This window comes from Cariama cristata, unplaced genomic scaffold (genome assembly GCF_000690535.1).
Source record: "Cariama cristata isolate BGI_N322 unplaced genomic scaffold, ASM69053v1 scaffold3238, whole genome shotgun sequence".
In the NCBI taxonomy this organism is placed as follows: domain Eukaryota; kingdom Metazoa; phylum Chordata; class Aves; order Cariamiformes; family Cariamidae; genus Cariama; species Cariama cristata.
In genome coordinates this window covers 71966-87117 of record NW_009632665.1, presented here as the reverse complement: position 1 = coordinate 87117, position 15152 = coordinate 71966, and the positions used below count along the sequence as shown (strand labels likewise).

The 15152-nt window shown below is 37.7% G+C and overlaps 1 protein-coding gene across 1 annotated transcript; it reads left to right on the top strand.

Moving 5' to 3' along the window:
• Positions 1–234: 234 nt before the first annotated feature.
• ANXA11 (annexin A11) lies at positions 235–13886 on the top strand. The gene is made up of 14 exons (XM_009706429.1): positions 235–286; positions 1455–1567; positions 2951–3328; positions 3869–3956; positions 4360–4454; positions 4885–4998; positions 6103–6193; positions 6316–6395; positions 6487–6543; positions 7482–7575; positions 8339–8434; positions 11066–11124; positions 11577–11699; positions 13803–13886. The coding sequence occupies exons 1-14, from the start codon at positions 235–237 to the stop codon at positions 13860–13862; spliced, it is 1500 nt and encodes a 499-aa protein (XP_009704731.1). The 3' UTR covers positions 13863–13886.
• The last annotated feature ends 1266 nt before the right edge of the window (positions 13887–15152 follow it).

Here is a 15152-nt window from a genome sequence, read left to right as displayed (position 1 = left end):
AAATAGTCTTGAGGAGCAACTCTGCGGCTGCTTAGATATCTGAATGTGTTCATTGGTCCAGCAAAAGGAAATGGGAAGAAGTTTCCCAGGGAAAAGCCTGTGCGACTTGAGAAGTTTATGTCTAAATTTTGGTAACTGGCTACTGCAAACATGTTGCCTGTTCATTTTATGTGGTGTAATTAGTGAAGCATTACAGGAAATAACTGTATCACACATACTTTTCAGATCTTTGCAATGAGTTACCCTGGCTATCCCCCAGCAGGTGGATATCCACCAGCAGCCCCAGGTAAGTTGCTTAGACAAAGTAAACATTAAATGGCAGTGGTGGTCCTATCTGGAGTGGAAAGGTGGCATGGACAAAGAACAAGACTGCAGAGGGTTTTCTTGACTCACCAAAGCTTTCTATGCTCTCTTGTTAAGTCTTATTTCATCTTGTCTGGGGATTCTGATTTATATAATACGGGTACTCTACCATGTGCTCATACAAGGTCCATTTTCATTCATCTCAAATGAAGCACACAGCACTAGGAGATGGTCATAATTTGACTAAAGTCAATAAATGTCAAGTGTCCTGTCAATACTGAGTCTTGAAGGCAGCTGGTGAGAAAAATGAGTACAGGGAGAAATAAGTCACACAATTTAAAACCATATCCCACAAAATATTAGGGCTTTAATGATGACATTATCCCTAATTAACTGTTCTTAGGCATATGGTTGTATATGGAAGGGAGAGGGCTGTTAAAAAGGATATCAATTATAATAATATAAAGCTGATGAAATATGTAACTACTGCTTGATATCAGGGTGAACTTCATAGCTGTTGGTAATGAACTTTACAGTTGTTAGCATTGTTGGTAGAAAGAAAGACTGGAGTCATATGAGTATGGTGAAACATGGAGTTAGGCAAGCTAACTCAGGAAGGGCAAGGCAGTGTACAGTGAGAAGCCAAACTAGCCTGGCAGGATAAATCCTATTTCTCAGCAGAATATTCGGGTTTAGTTAGACGGCTATGCAGAGAAGACTGTACTGCTGTGTGCAGCCAAGTTTTGTGAATGTACCGTGTCATGCTCTGTAGACATCTATCAAATTAGCAGCCTAAAAGGAATTAATAATATCTTCTTACTGGAATACCCAGACAGCTTTGTAGTTCAAGAGAAACTACTCTCTAGTCAAAATATGGTGTTTACAACATTAATTCTTGAGTGTTAACCTTCAAATATGTTTAGAGTTGTTTTAAATGAGAACTTACAGATTCAATAACTAACACGATTAGAAATATCCAGTGAGGCTTCTCTTTATACCATAATTGCACTGCTACTCTGCACATCTTCAGTTGATTTTCCTTCTCTCAAACTGCTAGTGTTGAACAGATATTACATTAGAAATGTAAGTAGCAAGGAATAAGTTTAAAAAGGTGTAGTTTCTTGTTTCAGCACAGTTGTGTTTGATTTCAGGTAGCAGTCCTTGGGGTGGTGCTGCCTATCCACCCTCAAATCCACCTCCAATTGGTCTAGAAAACGTGGCTGGCTATGCCAATCAGTTCAATCCCAACTACATGGCTGGAATGGTGAGTTTGTCTTAATTTAATGTGTTTTACTGTGACTTCCTTAAGTGCAAAATGTGTTTCTGGCATTGTTGCCGAGTTTATCACTTGAGTTCTGTGCCTTTATGTCTAGTCTGTTTAGATGTTGAGCATTCAGTATCAACTATTGAAGAAAACAGTTACTGCAAGCTATTCCTTATTTTAGGAAAGCAGACCACTAGTTAAATGTTGATTTAAGACCCTAACTTCAAAAGTCATGGACATAAAAGTAATACAACTTGGCTTTTGCTGTGCAGAGGAATAGGGGAACGGACTGTTAACACAGAGTATCCACTGTTAATATATTCACATTGGCAAACGCAGTCCAGATTTTGCCGATTACCTGGATTTTGGCCAGTCTGAATAAGGAACAAGGCTGTGCGATTTGTCGTATCAATGACTCATTCCGGAAAAGAATATAGGATCAGCTGTCTCTTATAAGCGCTGATGTTTAACAGATGGCAGTAAAAACCTTTTACATTGATTGAAGAAAATGCAGATGTTTCCAATGTGACTTTTTCTTTGCATAAAGTAGAAGTGAGTGACACTTCTGACAGCTTAGCCTTCAAATATCTGTTATGCTGCGTAACGAATGCATAGTTTGTAGGAAGGCATTTGCGTTATAGGTGCCTTTCTGAGGCAGTGATTAAATGAAGTAATTTGGCAGCCAGCGGTCAAAATGAGCAACAAACTATCTAGTGTGCACATAGCAATATCCACAGCAACTAGCTTCTGAGAACACTGCAGTCATCAAATGTCAGTTCTTCTGGTCCCTCTGTAGAAGAGGATCTGAGTGTGTCACGTGGGAAGATGATATTGCCTGTGGAGTGGAGTATCTTGGCAGTTTCTGCAGATGTCTTTCCAAATGTAGTTCAGGAACTCTTGCTAGTTGTAAACTACTAATGCATCTAGTGTATCATAAAACAACCAGAGGTTGCTCATAGTAGATCCCTACAGTCAGATGATGCTGTGGTCATATAAGGCAGCCATGGACTGAGAAGGGATAAGCATAGTTTTGTGTTGCTGGGATTAATTGGCCTAAGCTCTTATTCTAAGAGGTGTGTGGCTATGGGTGCTCTTCCATGTGAGTAGTGTGTAATGCTGGATGCAGGGGCAGGTACATGTCTGTTGGTTCTGCTTCTTGATGTATGGCAGCTGATGATTACAGTAAAGCAAGCGTCAACTGCATACAGGGGTTTTTTTCTATCTTGTTTGCTTATAAGATGTGATTAGTGCAGAGTTCTTTTGGGGATGCAGAACTGCCTGTCTGTGTTGGTGGGGAGGGAGGTTGTATTGTATTAAGCACGTTATTGAAACTCAACAGTTTGTACACCTTCCCATCTCTTGCTTTATTGGTTGTCATTGCAGGCATCCAACCTGGCAGGGACCTTCGGAGGGACAAACATACCACAAGCCTTATATCCTTCAACACCTGGGGGTTATCCCCCAGTCCCTCCAGGTAGCTTTGGGCAACCTCCATCAGGACAACAGCCCTCTTATGGAGGGTATCCTCCACCTGGAGGAAATCCACCATCGGGAATGCCAGCTTACCCAGGATACCCAGGCGGCCCTGTGCCAGGCCAACCCACACCACCGGCTGGTCAGCAGCCTATGAACTATCCAGGACAATCACCAGCAACTTACCCAGGGCAGCAGCCCATGCCAAATTATCCACCAGGCCCAGCTATGATTCCATCTATGCCCTCTTACCCAGGAACTACAGGGCCTACAGTCTCTCCTGTAACAGTAAGAGCATTCAGTGCTTTTGTTTTGAGGTGTGACCATGTATATGTTTCTCTTTAATTTCTTTGTGTATATATGTAAACCGACCCTAAAATTGAAAAGAAAGTCTCGAAAAGAAGTTTGACTAAAGAGAGAGATGGATCATTTCCAAAAGCAAGTAATTATAGGCTCATATGACTTGAAACAAATGCTGGTTTACCACATTATCCAAGAAGAAAGATTGGACATGAATTCAAATTTAATGAAATTTGCCTTCCCTAACTTAACAAAGTATTGCCAGTTGTATATACAGTTTCATCAAATGTTGATTAATTGGACAGCAGATTTAATATCAGTGAACCTTCTTGACCTTGCATTTTCTCATAATTTGAGTATAGAAATGAACAAATGGTTTAAGGTGTGTTTGTTTGGGTTTTTTTTAGTTTTCTCTGTTACTTTTCTAACAAAATTAAAATTGTTAACAGTGGTCATCTTTCATAAGTAGTAAAACATTGTCTTTTACTGATTAACACTAATACACAACTCAATTTGGTCTTATTTTAGCATGGAAACCGAGGCACGATCACTGATGCACCGGGGTTTGACCCTCTGAAGGATGCAGAAGTCTTAAGGAAGGCCATGAAGGGATTTGGTGAGCAGTCTGTGGATTTACATTTCAATTAGAAGTAGAATTGCAGCTTTGATTCAGCACTGATCTTTCTCCATTGTTACGTGTGCATTGAGTGGGCTAGTTCACATGTGGTTGTCCTTGGTTATCAGAAGAGTTACTGGAAGTTCATGTAGGGATAAAGAACATAATGAGTTTAGTATTTGGTTTTGAGTGTTGGAGTTTTTTTTTTTTATTCTTACTGTGTTTGTGGTTGGGAGTAGAACTTGAAGTTCTCTGATCGTACACAAGAGGAGATACTGTAGATGAATTAAATATATACATGTTCTTTAGTTGGGTTTAGAAGAGATAGGATCAAAAGGAAACAGAAAGCTGAGTCCCCACATGACCTGCGTCCTCATTCTGTGGTGTCTGTGTGCATGTACAGGAACTGATGAGCAAGCGATTATTGATTGTCTTGGAAGTCGTTCAAACAAGCAAAGGCAGCAGATCATCCTGTCCTTCAAAACAGCTTATGGAAAGGTAAATACATCATGAGAACAGAAGAATCATTCCTTCACTGGAAATCAGAAGACTTACTGTTTGGAAAAAAAGACTGGAAGTTGCTTAAGGGGAAGATGTTTCACAAGTCATAGCCTGTTTAGGGTTCTGCTTTTACCCACCTTTGACTCTTTCATGCCGTGTTTCAGATGAAACATATAAAACAGTTTCTCTGCTAAATGGTTACTTGGACTCCTTGGTCTGTGCCGTCTATTTAATTGGACCTTAATTATCTAGATGTACATGTTACATTGTATTGGTTTTAGTGTTGTTAAGTGGAATAGCTTTACTTTGAAGATATATTATTGATGCTTAGGCATGAGGAATTCTAATTAAAATCCACAGTTTTGGTGCTTACATTTGTCAGTTTTGGTCTTCATGCATTTTTTTCTGTGTTTTTATTTCTTATTAGGATTTGATCAAGGATCTCAAGTCTGAGCTATCAGGTAACTTTGAGAGGACAATCTTAGCAATGATGAAGACACCTGTCATGTTTGATGCTTATGAAATCAAGGAAGCTATAAAGGTTTGTGTAGGAGATACAAATTCATAAGATAGAAGAAATATTTGAGCTGATAAAATTTTTGGTAGTCATTTAAAAGCTTGGACTTACGTTCCCTCCTCTCTGTCCAGATATTCAACCCACTGTTTGACTGCTCTATACCCCATTTCTTGGAGGTATATAGTAGTAAAATTGAGAAATGTTATTCCCATAGGTTAAAGGTAAAGACTATTTAAGGTTTGTGTTGTAACAAAAATATCTTAATAAATGCACAAAAAAGGCAGAAACTGAGTTCTAACAGTCTCTGCCATTCATTTATTACATAGTCTTGAGTAAGCCACTGAGGTGTCTCTCTTCCAAGCCAGCCACTGCATGAGGCGCCTTTGTTTCTGGGTTTTTGCTTTGAGCTGTGATGGAACTGATTGTAAAACCACTCAGTTTAGAGTTTCCAGTGACTTTACACTCAGTGCTCCAGAATAGTTCAGAAAACTAGGTTCATAAAGATTTTGGGCAGGGGGTACCTTCTTTTTATCTTTTCCCTCACCTCAAAAGCATATTTTCCTAGCCCAGGCTGAACCTTTTCTAAAATATTATGGAAGTGTTGTATACTTTCTCTTTAAAGCAATCAGACTATTTTATAAATATTTGGTTTTTAGAATAAAAACAAGTCAAACATTTGTATTTCAAGACAATGTTTAAATGAAAGTGAAATAAATATTTCCATTACTGAGGACCTATATTTGTGTTCTTTGGCCTCGATTTTAAAGTAGCTAGGAGGATGAAATAATAATTTGTTAGTGAAAGTTACCTATTGGAATTAACAAATTCATCCTTAATGGTAGAAAAAATTGATTCTTAAAATGCCTAATCTGGGGTGAAGGATGACTTTTTAAAATGAAATTTTGTTTTCATAATTATTTTAATTATCTGTTCAATGTGTATCTTTAATATGTATCTGTGTCTTGGAAACATGTTACAAGTAGCATTTAAACTACTTCCTTTGACTTCTCCTATAACAAGATTATATTTCTGAATTGTATTTTGTTGTATAATTTTATCACTTTTATATTAGGTTGTAGAAGTAAGATGAGAATCTGAAGAGTGTTTTCTCCTTATGCTTTGTTTTAGGGCGTTGGCACAGATGAAAATTGTCTCATTGAAATCTTAGCTTCTCGCAGTAATGAGCACATTCAGGAACTCAACAGGGTCTATAAAGCAGGTTAGATTTCTTACAATTCCATCAAAATTTTCTTCCTCTTCTTCCTTAATCACTGACTGATGATACAAATTTCAGAAATGACCAAGGATGTAGGATGATTCATGACTCTCTGTCTCTTCCAGAATTTAAGAAAACTCTGGAGGAAGCAATAAAAAGTGATACATCTGGGCACTTTCAGAGGCTTTTAATTTCACTTTCTCAGGTACTTGCATACCAGGATTTTGTAGTTTGAGTTTTGTGTGTGTGTGTTTGTACCCCACCAGTAACACTTTTGTATCTTCAAATTCTTTTAGGGGAACAGAAATGAAAGTACAACTGTTGACATGTCTCTTGTGCAAAAAGATGTGCAGGTCAGTAAAAATTCTATGTAATTTCTAAATACAGTCAACTAAATACACTGAAATTTGACTGTGTGGTTTCTGCTTACTCTTAGTTTTGGACACCTTTTGATGTCTCCTGATGTAGTGCTTATGTTTCAGTGGATGGAAGTGATATGAAAAGCCCTGACAACGTTAGAGCCATGTAGCTTCATTACAGAGATGAAGCTCTTGGGAATAGAGTCTATAGGGTTTTTTTATCTCTCATTCTGTCAGATATCTTATATCTCATATCTCTCATTCAGCCAGGGAGGCTTTTCCAGGTGTTGGGTGACTCCATTGCACTGCTTATTAAGGGAGTGGTTTGATTTGAGGTGGTATGTGTGTGGATTAAATTTTAATCTATTCAACACCTGCATTAGCCTTTGTCTGTTATTTAAGGCACTCTGAATTTTTGCAGCAAATGAGGCGCTTGGACCTAGTAACTCTTGACCTGTTACTTTTTTTGTGTGTTCCATTTCACCACATAGCAAAGAGAAAACCCTGGATTGTTTCAGCATGCTACTGTCATATAAATAGTAATGTAATTAGCTTTCTGCATAGTATGCCTTAGCCAAAAGATGGGAATGTCCCAGAACATACCTAGAGGCATGGAAAAAAAGCTAGATGTTAGTCATGTTAGGAAGAACAGTTTTCAGGTACTTTTTAAACAATTTTCCCTCCTTTAGTAATCTGGAGCTCTTGTGTTTGAGCACTTATGCGTCAGTAAGCTAAGACGACTGCAAGCATAGCACATTGTAGGAAGGTTAGAACTGGTTTCTGTTTATTGCTTGCTCCTGTTTTCCAGCATTACATAGACTAAGAAATACATATAAAAGGAGGAGAGGCTATAAGGAAGCAGATCTATAACTCAGCTTCTCAGCCTGCCTGCTTTTCTGAGTAATGAAGTGTGAATTTCCTCCTGTGTTTAGGAGCTATATGCAGCTGGAGAGAACCGTCTAGGAACTGATGAATCCAAATTCAATGCCATTCTGTGCGCAAGAAGCAGGTCCCACCTCAGAGCAGGTAATGGTGTCCTCTACATAAACAGTAACTTGATTCTGTTGTATGTAGTGATAAAAATGTACAACACTGCTCTGTGCCTGAATTTCCCCCATCTGTAAAATGAGTGTAATGATACCCCAATGAAAAGTGGGGTGAATTCTGCTGAGGGAAGGGGTACACAAGAGCTGCACATTATAATCATCTTTCTTAAATATCAGAGCAGGTAGAGGTCGTACTTGTTCAAATTCTTCTCCAATAAAAAAACCTGAAAAACTAGAATTGTTTCAGTTTTGCATGTGTGTGCACAAGGCACTTGCAATCCTTCCCTTCCCCTTTTACTTACTAATGATTAGGTGTTACATCTGTCTATAGTGGTGGAAATGTTTCAGTAACTACATGGAACTTTTGAAATGTGCTACATATTGAGGCACTTATATGGAGAGGAAAGGATGGATGTGTGTCTGAGAACCTGAATGTTTTCTTCTTAAATTTATTGACACCCAAAGCTTTCCTAGAAGAATTTTCACTATTTCCCTTACAGTGATTTCTTGGTTTAGCCCTTTAGAAATAAGGATAGAACTAGACAAGCTAGAAGGAGCATGATGACGTGTAAATGGAACAATATGGTTGATAACACAGTATTAGTCTTTGAGACGTTAAAACTTGTGTGAGTATACTGTAGTATCAAGTTGAGAAGTGCGATTGAAATTAAGCCATCCAGCATGCATCAATGCCACCTCTTTTTGTGAGGCTGACTGCTGAAATCTTTCTTTTCCATTAACAGTCTTCAGTGAGTACCAGAGGATGTGTAACCGGGACATTGAAAAGAGCATATGTCGTGAAATGTCTGGAGACCTGGAAAAGGGCATGCTGGCAGTAGGTATGTGTGGTCTTAGCAAGTTCATTCCTGGTATTCCACTACAGCTGGCTCAGATGGTGGCATCTGTGACTCCAGCTAAGGATGCTCTTCCTAGTAATAATTCCAGTTTTCTGCTTTTTTTGTTGAGCTTTCTATGAAGTCATTTGTGGTTAGTAAAGCAGGGCACTTAATTGACCTCAAAATGACAGATGAAGCTTTTGCTTCAGGCAACTGCAGAATTTAAATTTCACGTGTTAAAGTGCGGAGATAATTGTTAACTGTACTTGGCATTGTTTTAAGAAGTGACGCGAACTTGTACCAACCGTTGACTCAGTGACAATGGAATATTTGGAACAACTTTGGAAATCAAGCAAAATATATGCATTAACCATCTAATTAGTTACCTCTACCTCTTTTTAGTAGAAAGAAAACACAAATTTGATTGCAAAGGGTGGATTTTTTTCCACATTTCCTGTGGTTACATCTTTGTTAAATCTTTGTTTTTAAGTGCCTCCAGTACTTCTGAAGAGTAAAGACTCTTACCTCAAGTCTACTGTTGTCCCTTGGGAGGTAGTCATTAGTTTCCATGGGGTTGGGACAAGACCTCAAGTGGTTGTGCAATTGTTTTATTTGGACTGGTTTTTTCTAGATAAAATTGTGGACCTCTTTCTCTCTCTTGTCTTTTGTCTCTCGTCTCTTCAACAAGACTGCTTCTTTACATCTCCATTTCTTTTTCTGTTTATTACTGTGACTTTACTGTGGTATCTAGAGCTGCTGCTTTAAAATTGTCATTCTTTGGTTTTGAATATGATAGTGACTGGAAAAGTGATGTAATAAAAAAACCCCAACAAATCCAAAAAAATCCTATTGAAATAAATAGGGAAAACGTACTTTGCATCACTTGGAAACAAGATGGGAGAGGACATTTGGCTCAACCGCAACAGATTTTTTTCATGGAAGTTTGTAACAAAGTCTCGCAAAATGGGAATCAGTTTTAAAAGCCTTTTTTCACTCCTGTCTTGTGCATATGTGAATTATGTAGCTATTGTTCTTACTCTGCTTGGCTAAGCTATCACTATAGTGCCCTTTTAATGACCCAAACTGGGTCCAGCTCTGTTGGTGTCATACACTTGCAGACCTTTTCCAGGATTTAGAATTTGTCACCTGAAAAAGTATTGTTAGAAAACCAAACTTTGGGAATATTTCTTTTCCCTGTGTTTGTAGAAAAAGGTCACCTTGGTAAAGAAACCGTACTGTTAGAGTTTGGAAGTCCTTTGACTTCATGGAGCTTTGCAGTCACTTGGCAGATCCCCCGTGTAGATACAGATTCAGAGTTGGGCCTGTAGCTTGCAAACAAGTCAATAGCCTTCTGAGCAAGAGTTGTCATTAATATTCACTGAATAACTCCTTTATTGAATAGATTTTGATTTGGTGTTTTTTTTGTTTTGTTTATATGTATATATACACATATATATATCAGTCAATGTTGTTAGCATCATTTGTTCTGTGAACCTTATTTTCAGGAAAAAAAGATTTTTCTAATTGAAAATATTTAATTTTGCTTTCTTTAAAGCTTTCTGGATTGTACAACTGGTAACTTATAATAACATCTTCAAACATCTTAAAGTGCAAGTGTGTTGTTTTAGCTAAATACAGTGGTAAAGAAACATGCATTTCATTTGTCATTTGTTTTTGAATTGTATTATATGTATCATTGACAATTGTGCGTGATGAACTGCTATCTCTCATTTACATTTTCCTATTCAGAAAAGTACTTTTTCCTATATAGAATGTATGTTGCTGTGAAATACGTATTAGGTTTACCCCTTTTGTTCTGTATTGATTTTACATGATTGCTCTTGTTACCTTTTTGTGCTATAAAATGTAAGTCGGGTGTGGTTTGTTTTCTGTGTAGTTTGCCACAGATTGCATGATTGTTTACTTGTAACCAACATAGGATCAACATCTAGATTTTAATTCCGATGAGTGATAGAGGATTCTTTCATTATCCTGAATCACATGACAGTAATTTGATTTAGATTTTGCTCTCTCAGATTTCTAATGAGCTGTGCTAACTAAATATAAAATCCAGTCATTACTAAATAAGCATGTTAAGAATTTTTCACAAGTCCTGGTGAACTTTGTGGCTAAAAAAAAAAAATAAATGTAACTAACTTGAAAATAAGGATGAGGTTTCTATCATAGATGGCTTCCCAACTTGTATTAGGGCAGGACTTAAAATTTCTCATACCTTACAGATGCGTGGCCTAAAAATTCTTAAATTAAGAAAAAGCCAGGAGCACCACTATGTGTTCCTTCAAGTCTTCTGTCCCCTTCCCATTCCCTCTTTTCCCTTCATAAGCAAGAATCTGGTCATTAAAGATTCCTTATGGCTGCTTCATGCTAGATGGTTTCTGATGATGGAAAAGTTTGCTTTGAGCCATGAAGTGTAGTAGGTGCTTTAATTTTATTGCAGCTACTGTTTGGATTTAAAATAATTTCAGTGACTAACTGAAGGAGTGGAAGCTGCATTGTATCAAGTATATGCTTATGTAAAATTAAAGCATGTGACTATCTAGGGTAAGTTCAAAAATGACTGAGTTCTGATTGAAGAGGAATATCTGATTTCTGTAACACTGTTTCTTTTTGCAGTTAAATGCCTCAAGAACACGCCGGCTTTTTTTGCAGAGAGATTGCAGAATGCTATGAAGGTAGGTGACAGGATACATAAACTTGTAGTGTGAGAGATACATATAACCATACTGTAAACAAAGAAAGCCTTGACACACATATACGCTTAAGACTCATTGAAATTGAGATCTTTTAAGTAGGGAAGTCTAGCTGAAATAAATAGGCCATTAAACTCACCAGACTTTCCTGACCCTCTGTCCTTCTGACCCCCTACCCCTTTTTTTTTTTTTAACTGTTCTTGTCCAGAGAAATGACTGTTAGTGTGTCCTACCAGTAAATTTAATTTAATAAAGCATGGAGGGCCAGATTCTGTTCAAGTTTATTGAAGTGAATGGGGTTATGCTGGTAAATGGTTGGCCATTTGTGGAGTGATGATTTCTTTTTTTCTTTTTTTTTTTTTTTAACTAGTGCTGTATCATCCAGCATTTCCACACATTATTAATCCATTATATTGTTGTTTTGTTTGTTTCAGGGAGCGGGAACAAAAGACAGAACTCTGATTCGAATCATGGTGTCACGCAGCGAGGTTGACCTGCTGGACATACGTGCAGAATACAAGCGGATGTATGGCAGATCCCTCTACACAGATATCACTGTAAGACTTGGAGATTTTATCTTCCCTGCCATGACATCCTTTCTGCTTGTAGAACATGGATCCTTATGCTGAATAGCTATTAACTGCACTGAGTGTAGATGGCTGTGTTTGGTTCGCCGCATTTGTCAGGAGAGTGGAGGCTGAAGTGCCAGAGAACAGACAGCACTTGCTTTTACAAGAGTGCTCGATGAGCTAGAGATGGGAAGGAAGCCAACAGACAAAGAAGGAAAGGGAAATTAGTCTAGAGGGGATTTCAGAGACCTGGTTTGAAGTCTGGTCTCTGTCCCAATCTCTCTATAGGATATTGTAGAAACCACTTAGTCCTGCAACTGAGTAACGATGGTGCTCTACCTCATGTGTTTTGAAAGAGTTTAAAGCCCCTAATAAGCTTTTAAAAGATTGCCTCTGTTTCTCTTGAAAGTACAAGATTTTGGAAATAGACTAAACTTTGGATTCTGTAGCAGTTAATCCACCCTACTACTGCTATTAACAGCTGTAGCAGCAGTCAAGAGGATGCCTGGCCAATGGAGTGAGTAGTAAGAGCTGGAGGAGAATGAGTGGTGCCACTTTCATTTACCTTGGAATGAAGGTGCCAAATCTGTTAAGCCCCTATTTATTCCTTCTGCTGTTGACACTGAGGGACTGCAGCTTGGTGGTGTTTGGAAAGAATCCTGCAAAGGTAGTGGAGAATAGTGTGCACCAAAACATCTTGTTGTGAGTGTTCTGCCAGCAGCTATATGGTGTTTCTGCCCATGTGCCACAGAGGATCACTGAACAGAAGCTTTTTCCAAGTGTGTAACTCTGGAGTGAAGATGTGTTTCTACTACAGTAGTTACATGCTCTGTAACAACCAATATGTGAGTGAAAAACTGACATTGGTGGAAAAGCTGTATGTCATTGGTTGCTTGGTTAGGTTTTTTGTTTTGTTTTTTTCCTTGGCTTTTGATCCATCATTAAAATAATTTTACCATTCAGAAACAGGAACAGGGCCATACCCATTTCATGGGCTGAACTTATTCAAAACTTGATTTCAGCTCATATAGGGCGTGCATGTGCACAGTTACGTGCATGTAAACTCTACGTCTTATTTCTGTGAAAGTAAAGCCGAAAACATCCTTGGAAAGAAAGTTCTTAATTCTTCTTTTTTGGTAAGTGTACAGTAGTTCTTTCCTTTCAGCAAATATATAAACAGGAATGTTTTATATTTTGTGGACTGTGCTTTACACCTGGGCAAGATTTATCCTGATCTTTGAGGTGTCTCTTTGTCACTATTGTAATAATTTTGATCTAGACAAAACAGTTTTCAGTCATACCTGAAAACGAAGGATGAGATAAATGCACTAGCTGAAACTGTTATGTGAAAAGGATTGGCAAGCCTCATCAACCAAAACTAGTTAATGAGCAACTCCCAGGCAATGCTTTTTACTCATAAGAGCACCAGGCAAAACTCAGCTAGCAGGACCTTTTGTGACTAATTACTGCCGTTCATGAAATCTTTCAGTCTTTTCAGTGCATGTTTGTGTGTGCATCCATGCTGACTTTCACTGCCCACAACACGAAAGAGATGTTCTCTAATAGTGTTAAAAAAAAAAACTTAGATTTTTTGATATCAGGGCATTGTTTTTTAATGTTTGAACATAATAAGAGTAAGCTTTCAGTCGCTACCCCTGGAAAAGTATCTACGTTGACTGCAAGGCAAAGGACTTCGGTATTAATTTTTCCATGTTGTCATACCTTTTGCTGGAAGATAGCTTTTTAGTGAGTTTTTTATTGAACTATTCCCAGGTAAGTAGTTGAACCAGTATACCAAATTCAGTTTGCTGAAGAAATAGCAGTCTATGGACACTTTTGGTTCCAGTTATGGAAGGAGCAAGTTTTACTATGTACTTCTATTAAAGTGATTTCTAATTAACAGGCTTTTTAATCTCTCTCTCTCTCTCTCTCTTTTTTTTTTTTTTAATTAAAGAAGTTAACACCTGCTTGCTTTTAGCCCTGGCTTCATCTCTTTTGGTTGTTAACGTCATGTTTAGGATGCTTACTCTTCTTTTTCCTCTCTTTCAAAGCACAAGTCTTCAACTTTTCTTCTTCTGGGTTCCTTTCCAGGGTGATACTTCAGGGGACTACCGGAAAATTCTACTCAAGTTGTGTGGTGGAAATGACTAAATGGAGCATTGAGCTTTTCTTAAAAAAGCTGCTATTTTCATATTTTTACTCTAAAGCATCTTTTGTTTCCTCCAGAAGTAAATATGTAATGACCTGTTTCACCTAAAGCAATTACATTTTTAAAGATAATAGTGCATATATCTTCCTTTCAGTTCAAAAATAGTAGCTAATAAATGCCAAAAAAATACAAATACCAAGCTTATGTGCCATCTGCATAGGATTCTGTATAGTACCCTCAGCAATCCATGAATGACAGGTCATTATTTCTTTCTGCTTATATTATGCTAAAATAATATGTTTGTTTTATGGAATAAAAATCACAGTTGTATGATTTAAGGTTTTATTTTGTATAAAAAATATGTGCCATTTTAATGGAAGTTTTATATATGTTGTGTGCAGAGTTGGTTTTATGATAGCGTACTCCCTGATTTATGGAGAGAACAGCCTTGAGGTTTCATGTCTAGTTAAGACTGTTTTAAAGAAGTTTTGTCAAGTTCTGTTTTCTTTCCTTGGTTGTTTTTAAGGAAGATGTCACAAGGCAGTAGTGACATTGACAGTAGTAAAGATTCTATAGTTAATGTTTTAAGGTTTTGGATTGTGCCTTAAATATATGTATGTAAGAAGAGATCATGAAATTAAAACTGTCTTATCTTCTCACTCTTTGCAGACTATGCTTTTTGATGTTCATGTTGATTTATGTGTGAGTGATGACTCAGTTTATGTAACTTAGTTTTTTCCATAGAAGTTCTCTGCTTGAATCCACAGAATTACTCGAAATTGTTGTGTTGACAAGAGTTTGGGACTTGCGTGCTGTTGAGCAATTGTTTGCACGTGATACATGTAATCTGTAGTTATTGCTCAGTATTTTCATTTTGCATGTTGTAATTTCTCTGACTCTTGGAACTCTGGATTTTTATTCTCTGCTAGCATGGATGTCATCTCTTCAGCTTGTCATTCTCAAAATAGAAACATGTAAAGAAAAAAAAAGTACAAGAGGGGGAAAGGTTTAGAGCTAGGTCAGTGAAAGTAGACTGCTTATTAATCAAGAATGTGCAAACTCCTTATTTCACACACACACACACACACACATGCTCGCTCTCTGTTCTGTAAAGGTCAGGCAGGTCCTTCTCCCTGAAGAAGTTGTGTTGCAGCTTTTCATGGAAGAAAATGGGCGTGTAATGGGGGCAGATGTTGGAATTAATTCTGGGTTGCTTTGTCACTATGGCAAGGGGGAAGAGTGTAAAGATATCAGAATAAGGTGGCTGTGCATCCAAATGACAAACTCTGACT